Here is a 19,141-nt window from a genome sequence, read left to right as displayed (position 1 = left end):
AAAGAAACAAAAGAAAAAAATCCAAGAAAAAAAGACCCGAAGGCGGGAGGGGTGTGGGGAGATAAAGGCCCCCCGTCCCCATCCTGCTCGGCCGTCATTTCGCTGCTAGCGGGTGCGGCGGCATCTCCCGGCGCGTCTCCGGCGGGCTCGCTCCCTCCTTCCCGCCTTTACCGTTACCGCCGCCGCCGGGGCAGGGAGGGCGCGGCGGGGCCGTGCAGAGCAGTCCGGCGGGGCCCTACACGTACCACTCGTTGAAGTTGGAGGAGAGGCCGCTGTGGCCGCCGCCGCCGCCCCCGCCGCTGCCGCCGCCGCCGCCGCCCCGGTGCACGGCGGACACGGCCGCCGCCGCTGCCGCCGCCGCCGCCGCCGCCGCCGGGGAGAGGTTGCTGGTGCTCTGCGACTCGGCGCTGGGGGACACCAGCCCCGGGGGGGTGGAGGACTCGTAGCCGGAGCTGGCGGCCGGGGAGGACTCGGAGCCTTGCGGGGACGACTCGTGCACCTGGGGGGCAAAGGCAACACGGCCGGGTGGAGGGGGGACGGGGAGGCCGCCGCCGCCGCCCCCCGGGCGCGCCCCCCGCCGCCGGCCCGGCCCGCCGCCCCCGGGCCCCGCGCCCGCCGCCCGCCGCCCCGACGGGGCGCCCGGTGCGGGGCGGCCGCCCTCCCGCCTCCCGCCGCCGGCTGCGGGGCCGGGTACCTTCATGTGCTTCCGCAGGGAGCTGGGGTGGGTGTAGGACTTGTCGCACATCTTGCACAGGTAGGGCTTGTCCGAGGTGTGGACGTGCATGTGCTTCTTGCGGTCGCTGCTGTTGGCGAAGCGCCGGTCGCAGCCTTCAAACTCGCACTGGAAGGGCTTCTCCCCTGCAAGAGAGCGGCGGAGCGGCGGGGCTGAGCGCGGCCGCCCCCGCGCAAAGCCCGCGCAGCCCCCGCGCAGCGCCCGCGCAGCCCCGCGCCCGGCTCCCTCGGGCTTTCCCCGATTTTCCCGCTCCTCCCTCGGCCCGCCGGCTCCCAGCCGCTTCCCCCAGCAGCTTCCCAGAGCAAGAGGCCGATTTTGCCCCGGCCCCCGCGGCGTTGAAGGGACGCGCCGCTCCCGCGCTGCCCTGCAGCGAGGCAGCGCCCGTCCCCCGCCCCGTTTGCCTACTACCCCCCCCCCCCCGGCCGGGCACCCCCGGCCCGGCATCCTGCCCGGTTTGATTTCGACCGGTGCCGGCCCCGAAAGAGGCTGAAGAGGAAAGGCGATTAAAAAAACAAAAAAAACAACAACAACAAAAAAAATCCCATAAAAAGCAGCATCGAGCCGTTTCGCCTCGGTCCCAAACCCGCTATCCTGTTAAACTGGAAACCATTGCCGACAGATTTAAGGCCGGGCAGATTGTTCCGTGTATGGATATTCGAGATAAACGCACATCCGCTGGGAAAACTAAACGTCTGTAAAATCCTTCATTTAATTTTCATAGGGATTCCTCTCGCCCGGCTGCCAGGACTCCAAATGCCGGGGAGTAATTTGGAGGTGAGAACTCCACATCCCCCCCCCCCCCCCCCCCCCCCCGGCCTTTGGAGGGGGAAGCATTTAACATTAAATTCCATTAGCACCTAAATTGTTTCTTAAAGACATCCGCTCAGACACAATGACTTCAGCGCGGGCATCTCATGCAAATACATTTCTCAAATTTTAAACCTTGTTAAAGCTCGTCTCGCACCTCGCATCGGGCTTAGCACTTGAGAAAACAATAGGCCTCGAGATTTTTAGCCTTTCTCCGGGTAAATATTTAGAGTGGAAGTCGCTAAAATATTTGGCCGTCTTTTATGAAATAGTCTGGCACGGTTCGAGCCGGCAGGAGTAGTAAATGAATAATAGATGAGGCGGGAGGATGCGTTTATTTTTGTTGCCCTTCGGCTCAGGCGATTTTCCATCGGGATAAGCCTGGGCTCCCTCGCCCCTCTTCCACCTGATCCGGGTGGAAGTTTCCGAGCCTCAAATCCTCTGTTCCCTATTACATAATTTAATAAACTGTTGCAAAAGCACCTTAAATCACCTCGCGTGAGACTTTAAAAACACTTCTTTTTTGAAATGAGAAAATTTTATTGCCTTGCTCACACCATTTAAATTTAATGGAAAGCATTCCCAGAAAGGGACGTTTTGCCACTTCCAACGGGATTCTGGACTAATGACGGATTTTTGCACGTATTTATATAGTTTCTCTCTCTCGGTATGCACCCACGAAAGCCGTGCTCACAAGCGCTGAAGTTATATGCCCACACGTTGCGCATTGCAAAGGTATAAAGCGGTTTATGTACATATACATGTAAACGCCTTCCCGGCTTTTAGCAGGACGGCAGAATTTAGTTCGCGCTGTGTTTTGCGTTTCTGCGGAAAGACCCCGCCGAGCCTCGGCACGAATCTACATCGCTCACCCCACAAATCACAAGAAATCAGTAAAATGTCCTTTCGAAATCTGGGAAGCGGGGCGGGGGTGGGGGGGTGGGTGGGGGGGAGGATGCTGGTGGGGAAGAAACCAAAACAAACGCAGCCGTGTGCTGGAGCGGGGAAAAAAATATGAAAGGGGATCCTGATTTTATCACTGTCATCGTTTCATCTCTCTCTGTCTGAGTCTCTCTCTCTATCTGTCTATACCCATACATATAGGCACGGGCAGAGGGGGGGAATCTGCCGGAAGAAACCCGAATTACCTGTGTGCGTCCTTTTGTGAATTTTGAGGTTTTCTGATCTGGCGAAAACTTTTCCGCAGCCGGGGAAGGGGCAGGGGAAGGGTTTCTCTCCCGTGTGCACTCGGATGTGATTGACCAGTTTGTATTTCGCTTTGAAGGGCTTGCCTTCCCGGGGACACTCCTCCCAGTAGCAGACATGGTTGCTCTGCTCGGGTCCCCCAACGTGCTCCACCGAGACGTGGGTGACCAACTCGTGCATGGTGCTGAAAGTTTTATTGCAACTTTTTTTGGGGTTGTTCAGCTGCTCGGGGTCGATCCACTTGCAGATGAGCTCTTGCTTGATGCACTGCTGCCGCATGTAGCGGAAAAAGGCACCTGGGTGATGGTGGTGGTGGGCTGCCATGTTCATGCCCATATTCATATTCATGGGGCCGTACTGGTTGTGCAGTTGAGCCGCCGAGTAAGGGTCAGTCCTGGGGCTGGAGACCTGGCGGTACTGATCCGACCGGGCGAACACCTCCCCCGGCAAGCCCAGGCGCATCTGCCCGTTGAGGACGTTTTGGGAGGCGTGGGGGCCGTGCTGGTCGTGGATGCCCGGGAAGAGGAGGTGGCTCTGAGCGTCCGTGTGCGGGTGGTGCAGGCTGCCGGCCGCAGGGCCGAAGATGCCGTGCTGCCCGCCGGCCGGCGACGAGTCCCCGAAGCCGCGGCTTCGAAACAAGAAGTCCCGGGTGGAGTTGAAGGGCGCCCCGGAGTAGGAGCCGACGTGGGCGGCGTGGGGCCCCAGGGCGGCGGCGGGGTAGCCGGGCGCCTGCGAGGTGAACGCCGAGCTCTGCCCGGGGGAGAGGTCGTGGGCCCCGGCGTTGAGCTTGAAGGCGCCCATGTGCGCCGCCGCCGCCGCCGAGTCCACGAAGCTGTTCTGCGCCGCCAGGCTCAGCTCCCGGTCCTGCATCTCCGCCGCGGCCGAGTGGTGGTGCCGGGCGAAGGTGCCCACGCCGAGGGCCGGGAACTGCGGGCCGGCGTCCAGCAGCATGGTCCGCGCCGCTCCGGGGACGCCGCCGCCGCCGCTGCCGCTGCCGCCGCCCCGCTACCGCTGCCGCCGCCGGGCTGCCGCCGCCCGCCCGGCCCGGCGCGGGCCCGCCGCCGCCGCCGCTCCGCGCCGCTTCCCCCCGGCAGCCGCCGCGTCCCCCCGCCTCCGCCGCCGCCGCCGCCTGCGCCCGCGCCCGCACCGGCCCGCTGCCGCCGCCGCCGCAGCCGCCGCCGCCGCCGCCGGAGCCGTATCCGGAGCCAGGCAGAGCAGAGTCCAAAGGCGAGCGGAGAACCAAAGTGTATTAAAGGAGCTGAGGCGGGGGCGGGCAGGGGAGGGGAGGGGGAGCAGGGGAGGGACGGGGCTGGGGACGGGGACGGGGGGGGCAAGGCTCGCCTCGCCGTTCCCTGCGGCACACACGCACGCACACGCGCGCACACACACGCACGCACTCGCGCACACGCCGCCGCCCCCCCTCCGCCGCCCCCGGGATGTCAGTGCCGCCGACCCCCGCCCGGCCGGCCCCGCGCCGCTCCCCGCCTGGGCCGCGGCCCTCCCCGCCGCCTCGGGCCCCCCGCCGCCCCCGGGCCCCTGCTCTCGTTTTATCCTCCGCCGGGCATTAGCCGTGTCTCTCACGGAGAAAAACTTGCAGCCGCGGGTTCCCACGGAGCGAAGGGACCCGGGGGGCGCCCCGTGCCGCGCCGCCCCCGCCCGCCGCCGCGGAGGGGCGTGGGGAGGGGAGGGGGGGAGAAGAGGGGTGCCGGAGGCGGATTAAAAACAATAAGGGCGGCGGTGGGGGTGGGGAGGGGCGGCGGGGGGCGGGAAGGGGCCGCGGAGCGCCGGGGCCGGAGCGGCGCGGCCGGGGCGGCGGAGTTGCAGCCCCGCTCCGCCCGCGCCCTCGCTCCCTCTCGCTCCTCTGTTTATTTCGGTGGGCGCTGCTGAGGCGGCGGCTTTTTATTTTTCTCCCCCTCCCCTCACTCCCCCTCTCTTTCTTCCCTCCCTCCCTCTCCCCCCCCCCCTCCCCCGGCCGCTCTCCCTCTCCCCGCCCGCACTGGCGGCTCCTCTCCCAACGCCGCCTTTACCCGCCGCCCGGCCGCTCTCCCGGCGCCCGCTCATTGGCCCGAGCCGCCCCGTCCATCCGGGCGTCCCCGGCCACCGGCTAATGGCGGCGCGGCCGCCCCGCGCCCTGCCCGCCCCGCCGCCCGCCCCGCGCCCCGCCGCGCCGCCGCCGCTCGCCCCGCGGCCGCCCGGCCCCCGCCCGCCACGGCACGGCACGGCCCCGGCCCCGCTCGGCGCCGGTGGCCGCCTTCAGCCCGGTACCGCCGGCGGCTTTTTTTTTGGGGGGGGCCCCCCCGCCTCCCCCGTGGCGAGGGGAAGGGGTTGGCGTGGCGGGGGGAGAGGCGCGGCGAGCCACACGCACGGAAAATATCGATGTGCGCTTGGCCATGCGATCCTGCCTCGGGAGGCAAACAAACAAAGCGAGGGGCTTAAAACATAAACAGGGGCTTGGGGGGGCTGCCTTTTTTTTTTTTTTCTTAGGTGGTGGCAGAGGGAGGGAGGAACTCGCCCATCCTGCTGCCCCTTCCCCCTTTTCGGCTAAAGCAAATTAAACCCATGGTCGATAAAGGGAGCGAGGGGGGAATCAAATAAAAGTCATGTTGGCGGGGCGACCGTGGCTGGGAGGGAAAAAAAAAAAAAAAAAAAAGAACAGCCCTGGTTGTTTGGGCTTTTAAACCACTTGTGCGGGAGCAGAGGAGTCGATCTGCATGTGCCGTGAATGTGCATGCGAGAGCAGATGCTTTAGGAGTTTTCCTTTCTTGAAAAAGAAACAAAAACAAAACCGAAAAGAAAAAACCCAGCCCCAAAACCCACCCTGCCATTGTTATTTGGAAACCGGATTCTTACATGGCAGGAATAAAAAAGCATACAGCCAGCGCACACACCCGCACCCGCACACACACACAGAGCAAACAAGTCCCCTTCCCCTCCCCCTCCAGTAAATACATGTCTGGCCCCTGCTTCGGTTTGTTTTGTAGTGGCTGGAAAATAATCATCTCGGGGCCAGCAGCTCACCAATAAATAAGGCTTTGTAAAAATTAAAACCCGACATAACACTTGTAATCTTAACAGTCCTGCACTCGCGTCTCGATCCCCATCGGCTCTCTGCCTGGCGGAGAAGCCACCCAAAATATCGGGGATTGTGTGCTGTGGTGGGGCTTTTTGAAATTCTCCCTGCGACGTTTCTCCTGTCACTCCGCACAGCATTAAATCCCGCATCGGGCACAGGCACGCTCAAACCTGGACCCAGCGTCCGAGCAGGGTTTTCACAGCGAGATAGGTAGATAGATAGATCAATCGATCGATCGATAGACGGACGGACGGAAGGAAGGAAGGAAGGAATGAAGGAAGGAAGGAATGAAAGAAGGAAAAGGTAACGCTTTTTACCAGCTAGGGTTGTTTAAGTAAGATTTTCCCCATCACTGTCACTAAATAGTTAAAATATTTCCAAGCCTGTCCGAAAGTGGCTGAAATGTGGCAGTACCGGACATTACTCTTTGAACAAGGCGAGGATTTAATTTGGGAAGAAATGAGATTCCTTCTAATCCGAAATGGGCATTAGAAGGTAGACTGAATATTAATGCAGACCTACACCTCTGATGCCAACAGCCCTCTCCTCTTCACCACGCCGTCACTCGGTCCTGTCTTTGCAGGCAGGAGTGTCTGCTCCCCAGCTATTGCCTTCCCAGGCTGCAGCTTGGGAGCATATGCTGTCCTTGTCCTGACCCCCCAGGCTCCCAGGGACAGACCGCGAACAAATTCTATTTTCCTTCCCTGAAAGGTTTCCGAGGCAGAGGTCTGAGAAGTGTCCTCCACCGCTGCTGGGGATTTTGAGAGCCCAAGTTGGAGAGGAAAGCTTGGTCTGCATCGTCTGCCTCCAGATTAGTGAAAAAAAAAAAAAAAACCACCATACGGACAACTAGACCCTTGAACAGACACTTCTTTTTTTTTTTTTTTTTTTTTTTTTTCCAAATTTAAAATAAGTTACTACATCTGAGATTAGAAAGGGCACTGAAATGTCCGGGGAAAATCCCAGTTAAAAATACTGTTTTGAAAAAAAAGAAGGTGAATGTTCATACAAATACCTACCTTCTAGATTTTCACATCGTCCTTCTTTCTTCCTTCTCCCTTTTCTTTCTTTTTCTTTCTTTCTTTCTTTCTTTCTTTCTTTCTTTCTTTCTTTCTTTCTTTCTTTCTTTCTTTCTTTCTTTCTTTCTTTCTTTCTTTCTTTCTTTCTTTCTTTCTTTCCTCTCTTCCTTTCTTTCTTCCTTCCTCCTTTCCTTTCCTTTCCTTTCCTTTCCTTTCCTTTCCTTTCCTTTCCTTTCCTTTCCTTTCCTTTCCTTTCCTTTCCTTTCCTTTCCTTTCCTTTCCTTTCCTTTCCTTTCCTTTCCTTTCCTTTCCTTTCCTTTCCTTTCCTTTCCTTTCCTTTCCTTTCCTTTCCTTCTCTCTTTCATTTTCTTCCCCTTCTTCCCTTTTCATTCCTTTTCTCTTTTCTCTTTTCTCTTTTCTCTTTTCTCTTTTCTCTTTTCTCTTTTCTCTTTTTTCCTTCCTTCCTTCCTTCCTTCCTTCCTTCCTTCCTTCCTTCCTTCCTTCCTTCCTTCCTTCCTTCCTTCCTTCCTTCCTTCCTTCCTTCCTTCCTTCCTTCCTTCCTTCCTTCCTTCCTTCCTTCCCTTTCCCTCCTTCCCTTTCTTTTCCTTTCTCTCGTATTCCTTTCTTCTCTTTCTGTATTCCTTTCTCTTCCCTTCCCCTCCCTTCCCTGCCTCCCCTCCCCTCGCCCCGCGCTTTGCCCGCTCAGCGGCGCCGGCACCGGGGCGCTTTGGGGGGGACGCGGTGAATTCCAGCCGGAGCCCCCGCGGGCTGGCCGCGCTCTGCTATTCTTTCAGGGCTCCAGCCCTACTCTCTCTGCAGGAAACAGAGGAGCTGATCCAAGTTCAAAGTCACGTCGCCGTCCCTCCTGAGAAGTGCTTTATTTCCCTCCGAACCGCAAAACCCCTTTCCCCCCTGTCACAGGGTAACAAGGGAAGGGAGCGGGGGGGGGGGGGGGAGCAGAGGCACCGGCAGCCAGCCCCGCACCCGCTCTCGGGGCCACCGCCAGCAACGCAGCCTTCGGCTCAGGGCGGCTTTCGAGGGAGGAAGGCAAGCGGTCACCCAAAGTCGGTGCTGAACTGGTTTATTGGAAGAAGTTTTTCAACAGGTTTCTGGAGGTGCCAGACCTGCAGAGCGATCCTCAGCCTTCCCGGGAAAGCATTCCCCTCCTCGTAAGTTCTCCGAAATTTTCTTTCAAACTGCTCTGCTCTTACTCTTGCCGGCTGCTGACTCGGAGGGAGCTGGGGCGGGGGGGGGGGGCGGGTAGGGACGAGCGAGAGCGATTTCTTGCTTCCCGTAGACTGCATATACCGCCCTCGCCCTCTAGCCCCTTTCCCGGGAGGTGTCACCGCCCCCGGGCCGGGGGCTACGGGGCGGCTTCTCCGCGCCCCCCCCTCCCTCCCTCTCCCCGCGCAGCCGAGGGTGCCGCGGCGGGGCCGGGGGCTCTGCCCGCGGGAGGATGCGGCTGGCGGCAGCCTCGGCGGGGAAGGAGAGGCCGACCGGGAGGGAAGAAGGGGTCTTCCCCCCCAAATTCAGCCTTCGCTTCTCCGCGGGGTAACGGGACGAGGTGCGGGGCGGGGAGGGGGCGTGCGGCCGGCCTCTAGCCTGGGAAGAAGAGGCCGATGGAGCGGAATCACTTGCACCGTTGTCTGTATCACAGACACTCATAAATTCAACAAGCTCATCAACAGGATATTAAGTTGCAGGTTACCTTTGATGGTGCCGATCCGAGGCACTTCTAGGCCGTTCGACCTATGACCCGTGAAGACCACATGTGTTGTGCTGTAGCCTCCCTCTGTAAAACACACTTCGGGACAAAAGTTCTTTGTCAGGCTCTACCGGCAGCGTAATGTACAAGAAAAAGGGGAAATAATGAAAATCTCAGCCAAAGCTGTAACTTTTAAAAGCCCTTTTTAAAAAAAAAAAAAAAAAAAGCGCACGCTAGGCAGGGCGGGGGCAGCAGGAAGGAGCACCTCGCTTTCGTGCCATTAATATTTATTGTTCTCTCAGTTGCACTTATATATATATGTAGAAGGAAGCTGCAGTATAAACCCCGCGCTGGGCGGCGAAGCCGTGAGGCGGAGGGGCCGAGGAGCAGCGCAGCGGCGGTTTCCAAGAGGGGAACCTCGGCCGCCGCCGCCCTGCTCCGCTGCCGCGGAGCGACGCGTACTTTGCGCGCCCCGCGCTCTGCCCCGCTGCGCTCCTCACTCCGCCGCCGGCGCAGACCAGGCGCGACGCCCCCAAAATGGGGTCTGCGGCAGCACCGCCGAGTTTTACTAGACGCACCTTTTTCCGCCTGGAGATGCCCGCATAAACGCCAGCGGCAGGGGAGAAGCCTCCCAATAACGCGCGATGGACTTTGTAATACAATTTATGCTGTCATTCATAAATAACAATGCCATATGGTAACCATATTGCTCATACAAGTAAAGCCGTCAAAGTGTCACTATTTGATTTATCTCAACAGCCTCTTCCAACGGTGACGTTCGGCTACAGAGAGAGGGGAAGGGGAGGGAGAGAGCGCAGAGAAAAATTTGGCCTGGGCTTCCTGAGGCCGCCTCTCTTTATCTCTCTATGCATACATATATATCTCTATATATACAGGGATTGAAGGATGGAATTTTTTTTCTGTCCTTATTCGAGCAAATCCCCGAAGGGGACGTGCGGGGATGGACTCCTCTTTCCCTGGCGGGACGCCCTCAGAAAACGGCAGTTCCCAAACTTTTGCCCCTAAGTCCCCGTCCCAAATGTGCGGCGGGTCCCGGCCGCGGCAGCCCCGACGGCCGCGGCAGCCCCGACGGCGGCCACGGTGCCGGCACCCTCGCGGGGCCGTGTCCCAGCCCTCGGGCTCCCGCTTGGGTGCGTGGGGCGACGAGAACCGGGCGTTTATTGAGCGCAGGAGAAGTTTATTTTTAAAGGTATGAAATCCGTCCCCTGATCCCCTCCAGAAAGGACGGTCGGGGAGCATCGCCGCCAAATCGCCCCTCTCTCTCTCCCTTTCGTGCCCGTGGGCAACCACGACTCCCCTCCTCGCGCCCGGGGTACCGGCGCCTCCGTGCTATCCTCCCGACGGGACGGGGAGGGGGGGTACGGGGGTTACTCCCCGCTCGTGTCGGCCCCCGCGGGGCTGTGACTCGTGGGGCTCCCGCCTGCTGCTGGCGGAACCCAGCGCTGGTCACGCGTGTTCGCGGAGGGAACCGCGCCACAGGCTCCCCCACGCCGCAAGGCAGCCCCACGAGCGAAGAAAGCCACCCGCGACGGGTCGGGCGGGTGGTAAGCTGTTTTAGCCGATTTGGGGAGCTTTGGAGGTCTTGCCGAGGAAAGCGGCAGTCGCGCTCACCTTCTAATGGTTCCCCAGAAGAATATTTTACACGTTATAAAATATTGCTCCCCGCTCCCTAACTATCAATAAGACGTGCATTAAAGACGATTGTTTGTAAATGGTGATCATGATCATTAGCATACATTTACATAATGCAGCCTACCGCATAACATTTTACAGCTAAACACCTCCTATAGCCGATAGCCCGAGCTCGGTTTCCAGCGGAACCTTTACGAAACATATTTGAGGGCTTCCAGGCTTTCAGCTCGCCTCTGTCGCCTCCCCCGGTGCCCCTTGGCGTGTTTGCCGGCGAGCGGGGCACCGCGGGAGGGCTCTGCAGCCGGCTCCCCCGCGGGAGCGGGGCGCGGAGCTGACCCCCGACGGGCGCTGCCGGGGGTTTGGCGCGGGGGGGGGAGGAAGGCACCGTCCGCCTCCCTCCGCCGCAGCCCCCCAGCGCTGTGACAGCCTGGGCCTGAGCTGGGGCCGGTGAGTTAATGGGCTTTAAATTCTTCACGCCTCTTTTGGAGCCGGCACCGTCCAAAATCATCCCGTCCCAGGCAGCCACCTTCGCTTCCCTGAGTCCTCAAACTGGGCGGATTTCCACTGAGTCTCGGCCAACCCCCCCCCTCCCCACAGTCGCAGGTCAGCTGCCTATTACCCAGCTATAAAATATTTTCTTTGTTTTATAGCCCCTCATAAAAAGAAATTGATCGGGGGGATATATTTGAATTAAGACATATTAAATCGATGACAGATACATATCACGCTGCGTTTAACAAGAGCGGGACGAGGAGGCGGGCGCAAGGTACCGCGGAGCCGCGGTGCTGTTCCTCACCTCCACAGCATCTCCCATCAAACCATTACATCTCGGGAGCTCGGTCCAGCAACCTGCCCAGAATTTGGGGCGGGAGGAGGGCACTTTTTGGATGCACCTATAGAAAATATACGTATAGAAATACGTGGAGAGACGTACGGCTAGTTTGCGAGGAGAAGTTTTTACTGTGCAATAAACCCACCGAGCAGCCCCTTTTAAAACCCGCGGCTTATTTATTCTCGTTCCTTGCCTTGCAGCATCACCGAGACCCCACCACGCCAGGCGGGCTGCGAGCACCGGTTCGGCTCCGGCGGGAGGCGGGGGGGGACCGGCGGGTCCCGCTCCCCCTTGGTGGGGGAGGACGCCGGGGCTCCCCGCGGGGCCGGCTGCTGCGCTACTGCCCCTGCCCCGCTTTTTGGTATCCATGGGCCAAATCCTGCGAGTTTTCCCCACGTGAGTAGCGGGGGGAGGGAGGAGGGGAGGGCTGGAGCCTGGCCGGGGAAATGCCGGACCAGCACGGGGCTTCCTTTGGACGTGGCTCTGCAAAGGGCAGCGGCGGGGACACGCAGATGTGCTGTCGCAAGGGGATTAGGGGGCCGGGGAGGGCCGGGAGGTGTGTGCGGGGGGGTCCCCTGGCATCCCCCGCCCCGTTTCCTCTCCTGGCGTGTCGGAGGAGCGTCTCTCGCTGCCCCGCAGGCAGGGAAGAGCAGGCTGCCTGCCTGCACTTTCTAAAGGAGCGCGGGAGCGCCTGGCATTCCCAGGGCGACCAGCAGCCTAGGGAAAGCAGATGACATATCAGTAAAGGCCACCTCCCCTCCCGCAGCCCCAGAGAAAAGTCACGGCAACGCTCTTTTCCCCCTTTTTGCTGGGCAGGGAAATCCCCGGCCCTGCCTTTTCGGCACCCCCAAACGGCAGCATCCGCCTTTGTGCGGAAGGGGCAGTTTTGGCGCTCCACAAAGCGCGTCCCTTTCGAGGACCAACACACTCCTCGCCCCAGGGACGGTCCCATCGCTACCCCCCGCCCGTCCCTCACCTCTGCTCCCCTTTAGGGGAGACCCCACTTTTCCCGCCTTTTCCGTCGAGGGCAGCAGCTCCTGGCAGACCGACCCCCCCCCCAGCCGGAGACTCCCCCATTTCCCAGCCCACCGCCGCCCTCCCTCCCCGGCATCCCAAAGCTTCCTGGGACGCGGGGCGGCTCTCCCGACGGGGCACCCCGGGAAGGGGCTGCGGGGCACCTCGGGAGGAGGAAGCCCCCAAGGAGGCGGCGAGCGCAGGATCCCAAAACTTCTCCCTCACGTGTGCCGCTTGCCTCCCCCCCGGCTGCTTAGTCATTTGTTTTCTAGAGGAAAGGAATCCCCCCTCCCCCGCCGCCGCCTTCTTTTTAGGAAAACGTTGGCTGTCTTCCCCGAGTGCTGCCTTCAATCGACAGCCTCGGGCACGAGTACACACAGCCTCGGCCTCGCGTGGGGCTGTCTGTTCGTGGGTGTTGCGTCAGGGAGTGCTTTCCCGCCTCACCGCTGAATGAATGATGTCCTCCAAAGAAAAGAAAGAAAAAAAAAAGACGAGAAAAGAGAAGGAACCCGAGGGCAGAGCCCGGCAGCAGCCCCGCGCGTGGGCTGCTCCGAGGCGAGGAGAGAAACCCCGCAGCCCCGCAAACGTAAACACGGCGGCGCAGCGCCTCCGAGCAGGCGCCCCGTCCAGCGCCGGGGGAGCGGCAGCTGCTGCCCGCTGCTGCCCGCTGCTACCCGCTGCCGGCGCCGGGGGGCGGCGGGTGCGCCCCGTCGGGCCCCGCGCGAAGTTTTGCAAGTGCAACTTCGGGGGGCGGCGCGGGGGGGCGGCGGGGGCGGATCCCCGCTGCGCCGGCGGCCTGAAAGGGAGCCAATCGCGGCGCCCCAGCCGCTGCCAATCATCGGGATCCGTCCAATCCCTCCGGCGCCGTGACCGAGCCGTCTTTCCCACCGCGCCGCCGAAGTGTGGTGAGGGCTCTGCCAATCGCGGGCGGCCAGAGCGGGGCCGGGGATGCGCGGAGTTAGGAGCGCAGACAAAAGAAGTTAAAGAGCCGCTTAATATATACATGTTTTTGAAGGCGGGTAGAGGGAAAAAAATAACAACAGCGAGCGTAGATGGGCTTGGCTGTGTCGTTATGGAGCCCCCTTTGAGCAAGAGGAACCCGACACTGAGATTAGCGGATTTGGCAGCGGCTCAGCCCCATCCTCACCAGAACATGACAGGCTTCCCGGGGCTGGGGAACCACCACGTCCACCCCCACCACGCGGCCCACCTCCACCCCGGGGACGCGGGCGGCGACCCCGGCGGCGCCCTCACGCCGCTCGGACCCGAGCACATGGCGCAGCCCGCCGCCCTCAAGCTCACGCCCGAGGCGCTCACCGCCGCCGCCGCCGCCTTCGCCGCGCCCGCCGCCACCACCGCCGCCGCCGCCACCGCCGCCGCCGCCGCCACCACCGCCGCCGCCTACGCGCCGCCCGCCGCCGCCCTCCCGGGCTACCCGTCGGGGGGGGCGGCGGGCCGGGACTTCCTCCTGCGGCGGGAGCTGCCCGCAGCCGCCGCCGCCGTGCACGGGGCGCTGGCCGAGCAGCACCCGCCCGCCGGCTCCCCCCACCTCCCGCACCCGCCGCCCCACGGCGTCTTCATCTCGGCCGCCGGCACCTACGGCGCGGCGGACGGGGCGCACGCCGCCTTCCCGCCGCCGCCGCCCGGCGAGCAGGGCGCGGCCGCCGGCCGCCACCCGCCGCTCAACGGGCAGATGCGCCTGGGGCTGGCGGCCGCCGCCGGGGAGCTCTACGGGCGCGCCGAGGCGCACTACGGGGCCGCCGCCGCCTCCTCCTCGGCGCTGCAAGGCTACGGCTCCGTCAACCTCAGCCTGGCGGCGGCGGCGGCGGCCGGCCACGGGCACCCGCACCACCCCCATCCCCACCACCACCACCATCACCACCACCACCACCATGCCCACGTCGGGGCGGCGGCGGCGGCCGGGGCCTTCCTGCGGTACATGCGGCAGCCCATCAAGCAAGAGCTGATCTGCAAGTGGATCGACCGGGAGCCGCCTCCTCCTCCTCCGCCGCCGCCGCCGCCACCGGGCGGTAGGAAGCCCTGCTCCAAAACTTTCAGCACGATGCAGGAGCTGGTGAGCCATGTCACCGTGGAGCACGTCGGCGGGCCCGAGCAGAGCAGCCACGTGTGCTACTGGGAGGAGTGTCCCCGGGAAGGCAAGCCCTTCAAAGCGAAATACAAACTCATCAACCACATCCGAGTGCACACGGGAGAGAAGCCCTTCCCCTGCCCCTTCCCCGGCTGCGGGAAGGTCTTCGCCCGCTCCGAAAACCTCAAGATCCACAAGCGGACTCATACAGGTGGGTGCCCCCCCCCCCCCCCCGCCCCATCGCCGCTGTAAGGGTTTTCTTCCCTTTTCTTTCTTTTCTTTTTTTCCCTTTCCCCCCTCTTTTCCTCCTCTCCGACGCACCGCCGGACATGTGACTTTTTCATGAATAAGTAATTCGGCAGCACACGGGCCACGCACACAGCCACGCACACGCACCCGGCCCCTCTGCCCTGCACATACGTGTGTGTCTGTCCGTCCCCCCGTCCCCCCCTTGGGCAGCTCCCTCCCCACCCCCTCCGCCACCCACCTCCCCACACCCCGGCACCACCGGATAAATACACCGATTAATAAATAAGGCAGAGCCCGGGGGGAGATAAGCAGCAGCGCCTGCGGAAGAGCGAGGAGAGGATGAGCGCCCGCCCGGCCCCGGCTGCCGCCGCCCCTGCCCGGGGCACACCGGGGGGCTCACCCCACGGCCGGGGAGAGCTGCGCGGCCACCCCCCCCAAGGACGGCGGTTCTGCTTTTCCTGCCGGCTCTGCCGGCCGGCGCTTGGCCCGGCGGAGTTGGGGCCGCGGGGGCTCTTGGGGGCGCAGTTCCCCTGCGCTGCGGGCGGCGGCGACGCGGCGCTCGGGGCTGCCGGGGCTACCGGGCTGCCCCCGCTACCGGGGCTGCCCCTGCGACCAGCGCTGCTGAGGCTACACCCGCTGCGGGGCTCGCCTCCACTACCGGGGCTACCCCCGCTGCCGGGGCGGCCCCTACTCTCGGGGCTAGCCATGCTGCCGGGTGTGCCCCCCTGCCAGGGCTGCCGCCGCTGCTGCCGGGGCTACCGGGGCTACCGGTACTGACCCCGCTGCTGAGGCTGCCGGGGCTGCCCGGGCTGCTCCCGCCTCCGGCGGTGCCCGCGGAGCCGGGAAGGAGGGCGCAGGGCGGGGGAAGGCGCTTGCTGGAGGACGCTTCCCTCTCTTTGTGGATCTGAGGAGGAGACTTCAAAGCCGCCCCGGCTGCCCGGCGGGGCTTCGCGGAGCGGGAGCTGCGGGAGGAGGGAGCGGCACCCCCGGGGGATGTCCCGGGGGACAGGCTGGGCCCGGTGCCGGGCTCCTGGAGGGGCTCGGGCTTACGGGGTGCGTTTGAGCCTTTGAGTCTTCTTTTCTTTTCTTTTCTTTATTTTCTTTCTTTTCTCTTTCTCCGCCACCCCCGAAATACGCATTTTGCTCAGGGTGTAAAAACTCTGCCGAAAATGAACGAAGCCGGGATTTATGGTGGTAGACAAATAGTATTCCTCGGAGGACACTTAAGGAAGTGGAGTTGCCCTAATTGCTTTCTTGATTTATTGTGTGCTGCTCGGGAGGAGAAAAGCGGCGACCGTGCAACGTGTTGTTCCGATGTAAAACCAAATGGCCCATGGCGGAAAGGATTATAGATTTTTATCTCCAGAATATGTCAGGCATGAGCCCATACGTAGCTGCGGAGACCTCAGGATGCCCAGCTCTCTGCGCCCAGAGCCCGAGGGAGGGGGGAAGATGTCTCCTGCGGGGGGGGCACATTTTTGGGGGGGTGGTTGTTGTGATAATGGTACTGCGGAATGAGTTAAATGCTGGAGGCCCGTGGTTTTGTCATCTAGCCGTCCCCATCTGTCTTGATTTGGAAAACAAAACTTCACCGCGGACCTTTCTGGGCTCCTCAACTCCTTCCCCATCCCAGCTCCGAGGGGGGGAAAGGAGTGAGTCCGGGGGAGGATTGGGGGGTGATGGGGGAGGGGGATTCAGCGGGAAAAGAAGCCCCCCCAATAACCTAAATATGTGTCGGGCACATTTTGCAGCTCTGAGCTGTGGTCGAGCATTGCCCTGAGGCCCTGCGTGGGACATGTCTCCTTGCAAAGGAAATTTGGAGGAGTTTGCAGCTGGGGGCTGCCTGCAGCTCCTCGGGGCCCGTGCACCCCTGGAGAGGGTTGAGAGGGTACCCCTCTCCCCAGGACCCTCGAAGGGTGCACAGTCCCCGAGAGGGTCCCCACACGTGAGCCCACGGGGGAAGGCTATCTCCACACAGAAGGGGCCGTTGCAACAAAGCAGCCCTTGGGGCTCAGGTGGGGGACAACAGCCCCCCTCGAATGACAGCTCGGCCCACAGGAGGGTGGAGACGTGACTCTTTCCCCACGCACAGCCCTCGGGTGGACAAGGGATCCCAAACCTTCTGCCCGTCCCTATCAGATTGATTACTGTAATTTTGCGGCCTCAGCTTTGATTTAGTCATGTGCGGCCTGGGAGCAGGTGAGATTTACAAACTATTCATTATGGGCATTTTTGGGGGGAGAGGGGAAATAATAACACCGTAATTGTATCGTTAGGGGATTTTGCGCGTTTGTGGTAATCCTACAGCACGAAGAGTATGTGGGTAATTCAGGAGGCATTTGCTTTCTTGTTTTTTCCCCCCCTTTTCCTCGAAAGCATCACCCCGGGAGCTGCACACTGCTCCCTGTGCCTCACTCTGTTTTAGGAACAAATCGCTGTCCCCACCCCCGGCGGGGGCTGCATCCTAACGGGGACCCCCGCTCCCACAAAATCGCTGCCCCTTCGCCGGAGACAGTGCTTAGGATGGCCAGATTTTCCCACAACGATTCCCAACCTCCCCCCCCTAAAAAAAGGGGGTGACCCCAAAGGCCCTCTGTGCCCCCCCCCGCCCCCCGCCGGCAGTGGTGCTGCCGGGAGGAGTCAGGGGACGGCGCCCGGCATCTCGCCCCCTTCTTTGGGTTGAAACCACCTACAAATGGTTAAACTCTGACGTGACACCCTCGTCAGCACGCCAGGGACACTCCGGGACCTTCCCCGCTCCTGGGTTTGTGTGGAATTGGATCGTCGCGATTCGGAAGCTGGCGAGGAGGCGCTACCCGGGGGCTCTGCACCCCTCGAGCGGCTGGGGGAGAGCGCGGCCCTCTCCCCCGGCCCCTCGAGGAGTGTACAGCCCCCGGGAGGGTGCCCACGCGTGAGCCCACGGGGAAAGGCATTTCCCTGAAGCCCCGACGGGGGGGACGCGGTTGGGTCCAATGGGTCGGAGCATCTCTCGGGGGGGCTGCGCTTGGGGGCTCTGCGGGCCACCGCCGGCAGCGGGATGTGTGAGCCTGCATCCTTGGGGTAATACAGATATAAACCACCCAAACCCTTCGGTAGATTCGCTTTATTTCTCCAGGAAAAAAAATTAATGAACAAACGTGGTACCTCGAGATAGGTCTCGGTGGGAGTGGGAGCGTGCGGGGGTTTCCGTGCACGTGAAAACTCCGCTTAAAACCCACGAGATACATTTTCTTACCATCTTTTTTTTTCTTTTTTTTTTTTTTTTAAAGGATAAACTTGCTCTTTCTAGTGCTACCACTTCGCTGGTAGGTGAGCTGAATCTAATTGAAAAAGTTGATGCGTAAATAGGCTGCGGAGGCACATGTTTCTATAGAAACAGCCGAGAAATAGCTAGGTTTCAAAAATAAAAAATCGTTTTCTTTTTCCATTATTATTTTGCTAAACATGATACGATTTTACAAACGGAAGGAGCAGTAGAAATCGCCTGATGAAAATTAGAAAATGTCCACCGAGAGAGCCGCTGGGTTGTTATTTTTGAGCGCTCAGAGCAAAACAGATCTGAAAACCTGCATCACCCATGCCTAAGCCGACAGCTTTTTAAACTCGATAGTCGTGACAAGGATTATCAGTGCAGGTCTGTCTGCGCCGGGCTCACGTGTAGCCTGGCAGGGACAGAAGAAGTTGCTGTAAGAAACTCCAGCCCGTGTGCAGTACAGGGAGCCGTAGCGTTTTTTTCCCCTGGTCTCTCCGCCGTAGTCATTTACTCAGCCCTATTCGGGGAAGGGTCGGTCCGGGGCACGGCTATATGTACCAGAACATGTACGTCCCAGGTATGGTATGTCGGGGGTGGGGTGGGGGTGTGTGTGAAAGGTACTGCCAGGCAAACCCGCCCCGGGCTGATTTTCACAACCCCTTTAACCGTTGAACAATGCGTAAAGCTCTTACAATAGGTCAGGCGGAGATTTTTTAGACCCAAATTAGCCCGAGGTAACCAGCTGCGGTAACAGCAGCCGGCTGCTGTCATCACCAGTCTCCGGGCTGGGCCCCCGGCGTGCAGGTTCCCCGTACGGGCTGCTGGGTGCTCCCCCTTTTACGTCGGGATGCTTAAACAGGTGTTACTTTTCCTTCCCCCAACCTCATTATTCCCCCGGCGTAGTGCCCCTTTGGGAAGGGATTACGCAGGAGATGTGCCAGGCGAGCCAGGCTGCCGGCAAACGCCAGCCCTCGCGGGCGAAGGCTTTGAGAGGTTTTGTTTGGGCTCGATCATTAGAGCGGTAATGAGGGCTTCTCGTGTGCGAGGGGAGCGCCGCAGAGGGCAAACAAGGCCGGGCCCTGCCGCCGCCAGCCTGCGGCCTCGGGCTCGGAGGCCGCCAGCCACCTTTCAGGGTGTGCAAGGCACGGGGGAAACCCGGGAGCCTCGGCCACGTCGCGGCTGTCGTGAGGGGCGGGGGGGAGCGGGAAGGAGAGGGAGGGAAGGGGGGGCTTTGCCCTCCTGCTCGCCCCCGGAGGCCGCGCTGCGGAGGGGCTGCGCCGGGCGGCGGCGGTGCGGGCAGGGTGCGGGCAGGGCGCGGGCAGGGCCGTGCCGCCGCCGCCGGTAACGGTGCCGTTGCTGTGTCCCGGCAGGGGAGAAGCCCTTCAAGTGCGAGTTCGACGGCTGCGAGAGGAAGTTCGCCAACAGCAGCGACCGCAAGAAGCACTCCCACGTCCACACCTCCGACAAGCCCTACTACTGCAAGATCCGCGGCTGCGACAAGTCCTACA

The 19,141-nt window shown here is 61.6% G+C and overlaps 2 protein-coding genes across 2 annotated transcripts; one reads left to right on the top strand and one right to left on the bottom strand.

The window, feature by feature from the left end:
* Window positions 1–235: 235 nt before the first annotated feature.
* On the bottom strand, window positions 236–3,697 carry ZIC2 (Zic family member 2). The gene is made up of 3 exons (XM_059821560.1): window positions 2,689–3,697; window positions 695–858; window positions 236–499 (listed from the first exon to the last, which is right to left on the bottom strand). Exons 1-3 carry the CDS (start codon window positions 3,695–3,697, stop codon window positions 236–238), a joined length of 1,437 nt encoding a protein of 478 aa, XP_059677543.1.
* Window positions 3,698–13,045: 9,348 nt separating this feature from the next.
* Window positions 13,046–19,140, top strand: ZIC5 (Zic family member 5; the record flags this gene model as incomplete). Its single annotated transcript, XM_059835178.1, has 2 exons — window positions 13,046–14,342; window positions 19,004–19,140. Coding segments are annotated over exons 1-2 (1,434 nt in total), but the record flags the coding sequence as incomplete, so codon positions are not given.
* Between the last annotated feature and the right edge of the window lies 1 nt (window position 19,141).

The sequence above is a fragment of the Gavia stellata genome, chromosome 1 (genome assembly GCF_030936135.1).
Source record: "Gavia stellata isolate bGavSte3 chromosome 1, bGavSte3.hap2, whole genome shotgun sequence".
Lineage (NCBI taxonomy): Eukaryota > Metazoa > Chordata > Aves > Gaviiformes > Gaviidae > Gavia > Gavia stellata.
The sequence above is the reverse complement of the archived record's forward strand: the minus strand, read 5'-3'. Positions and strand labels throughout refer to the sequence as shown.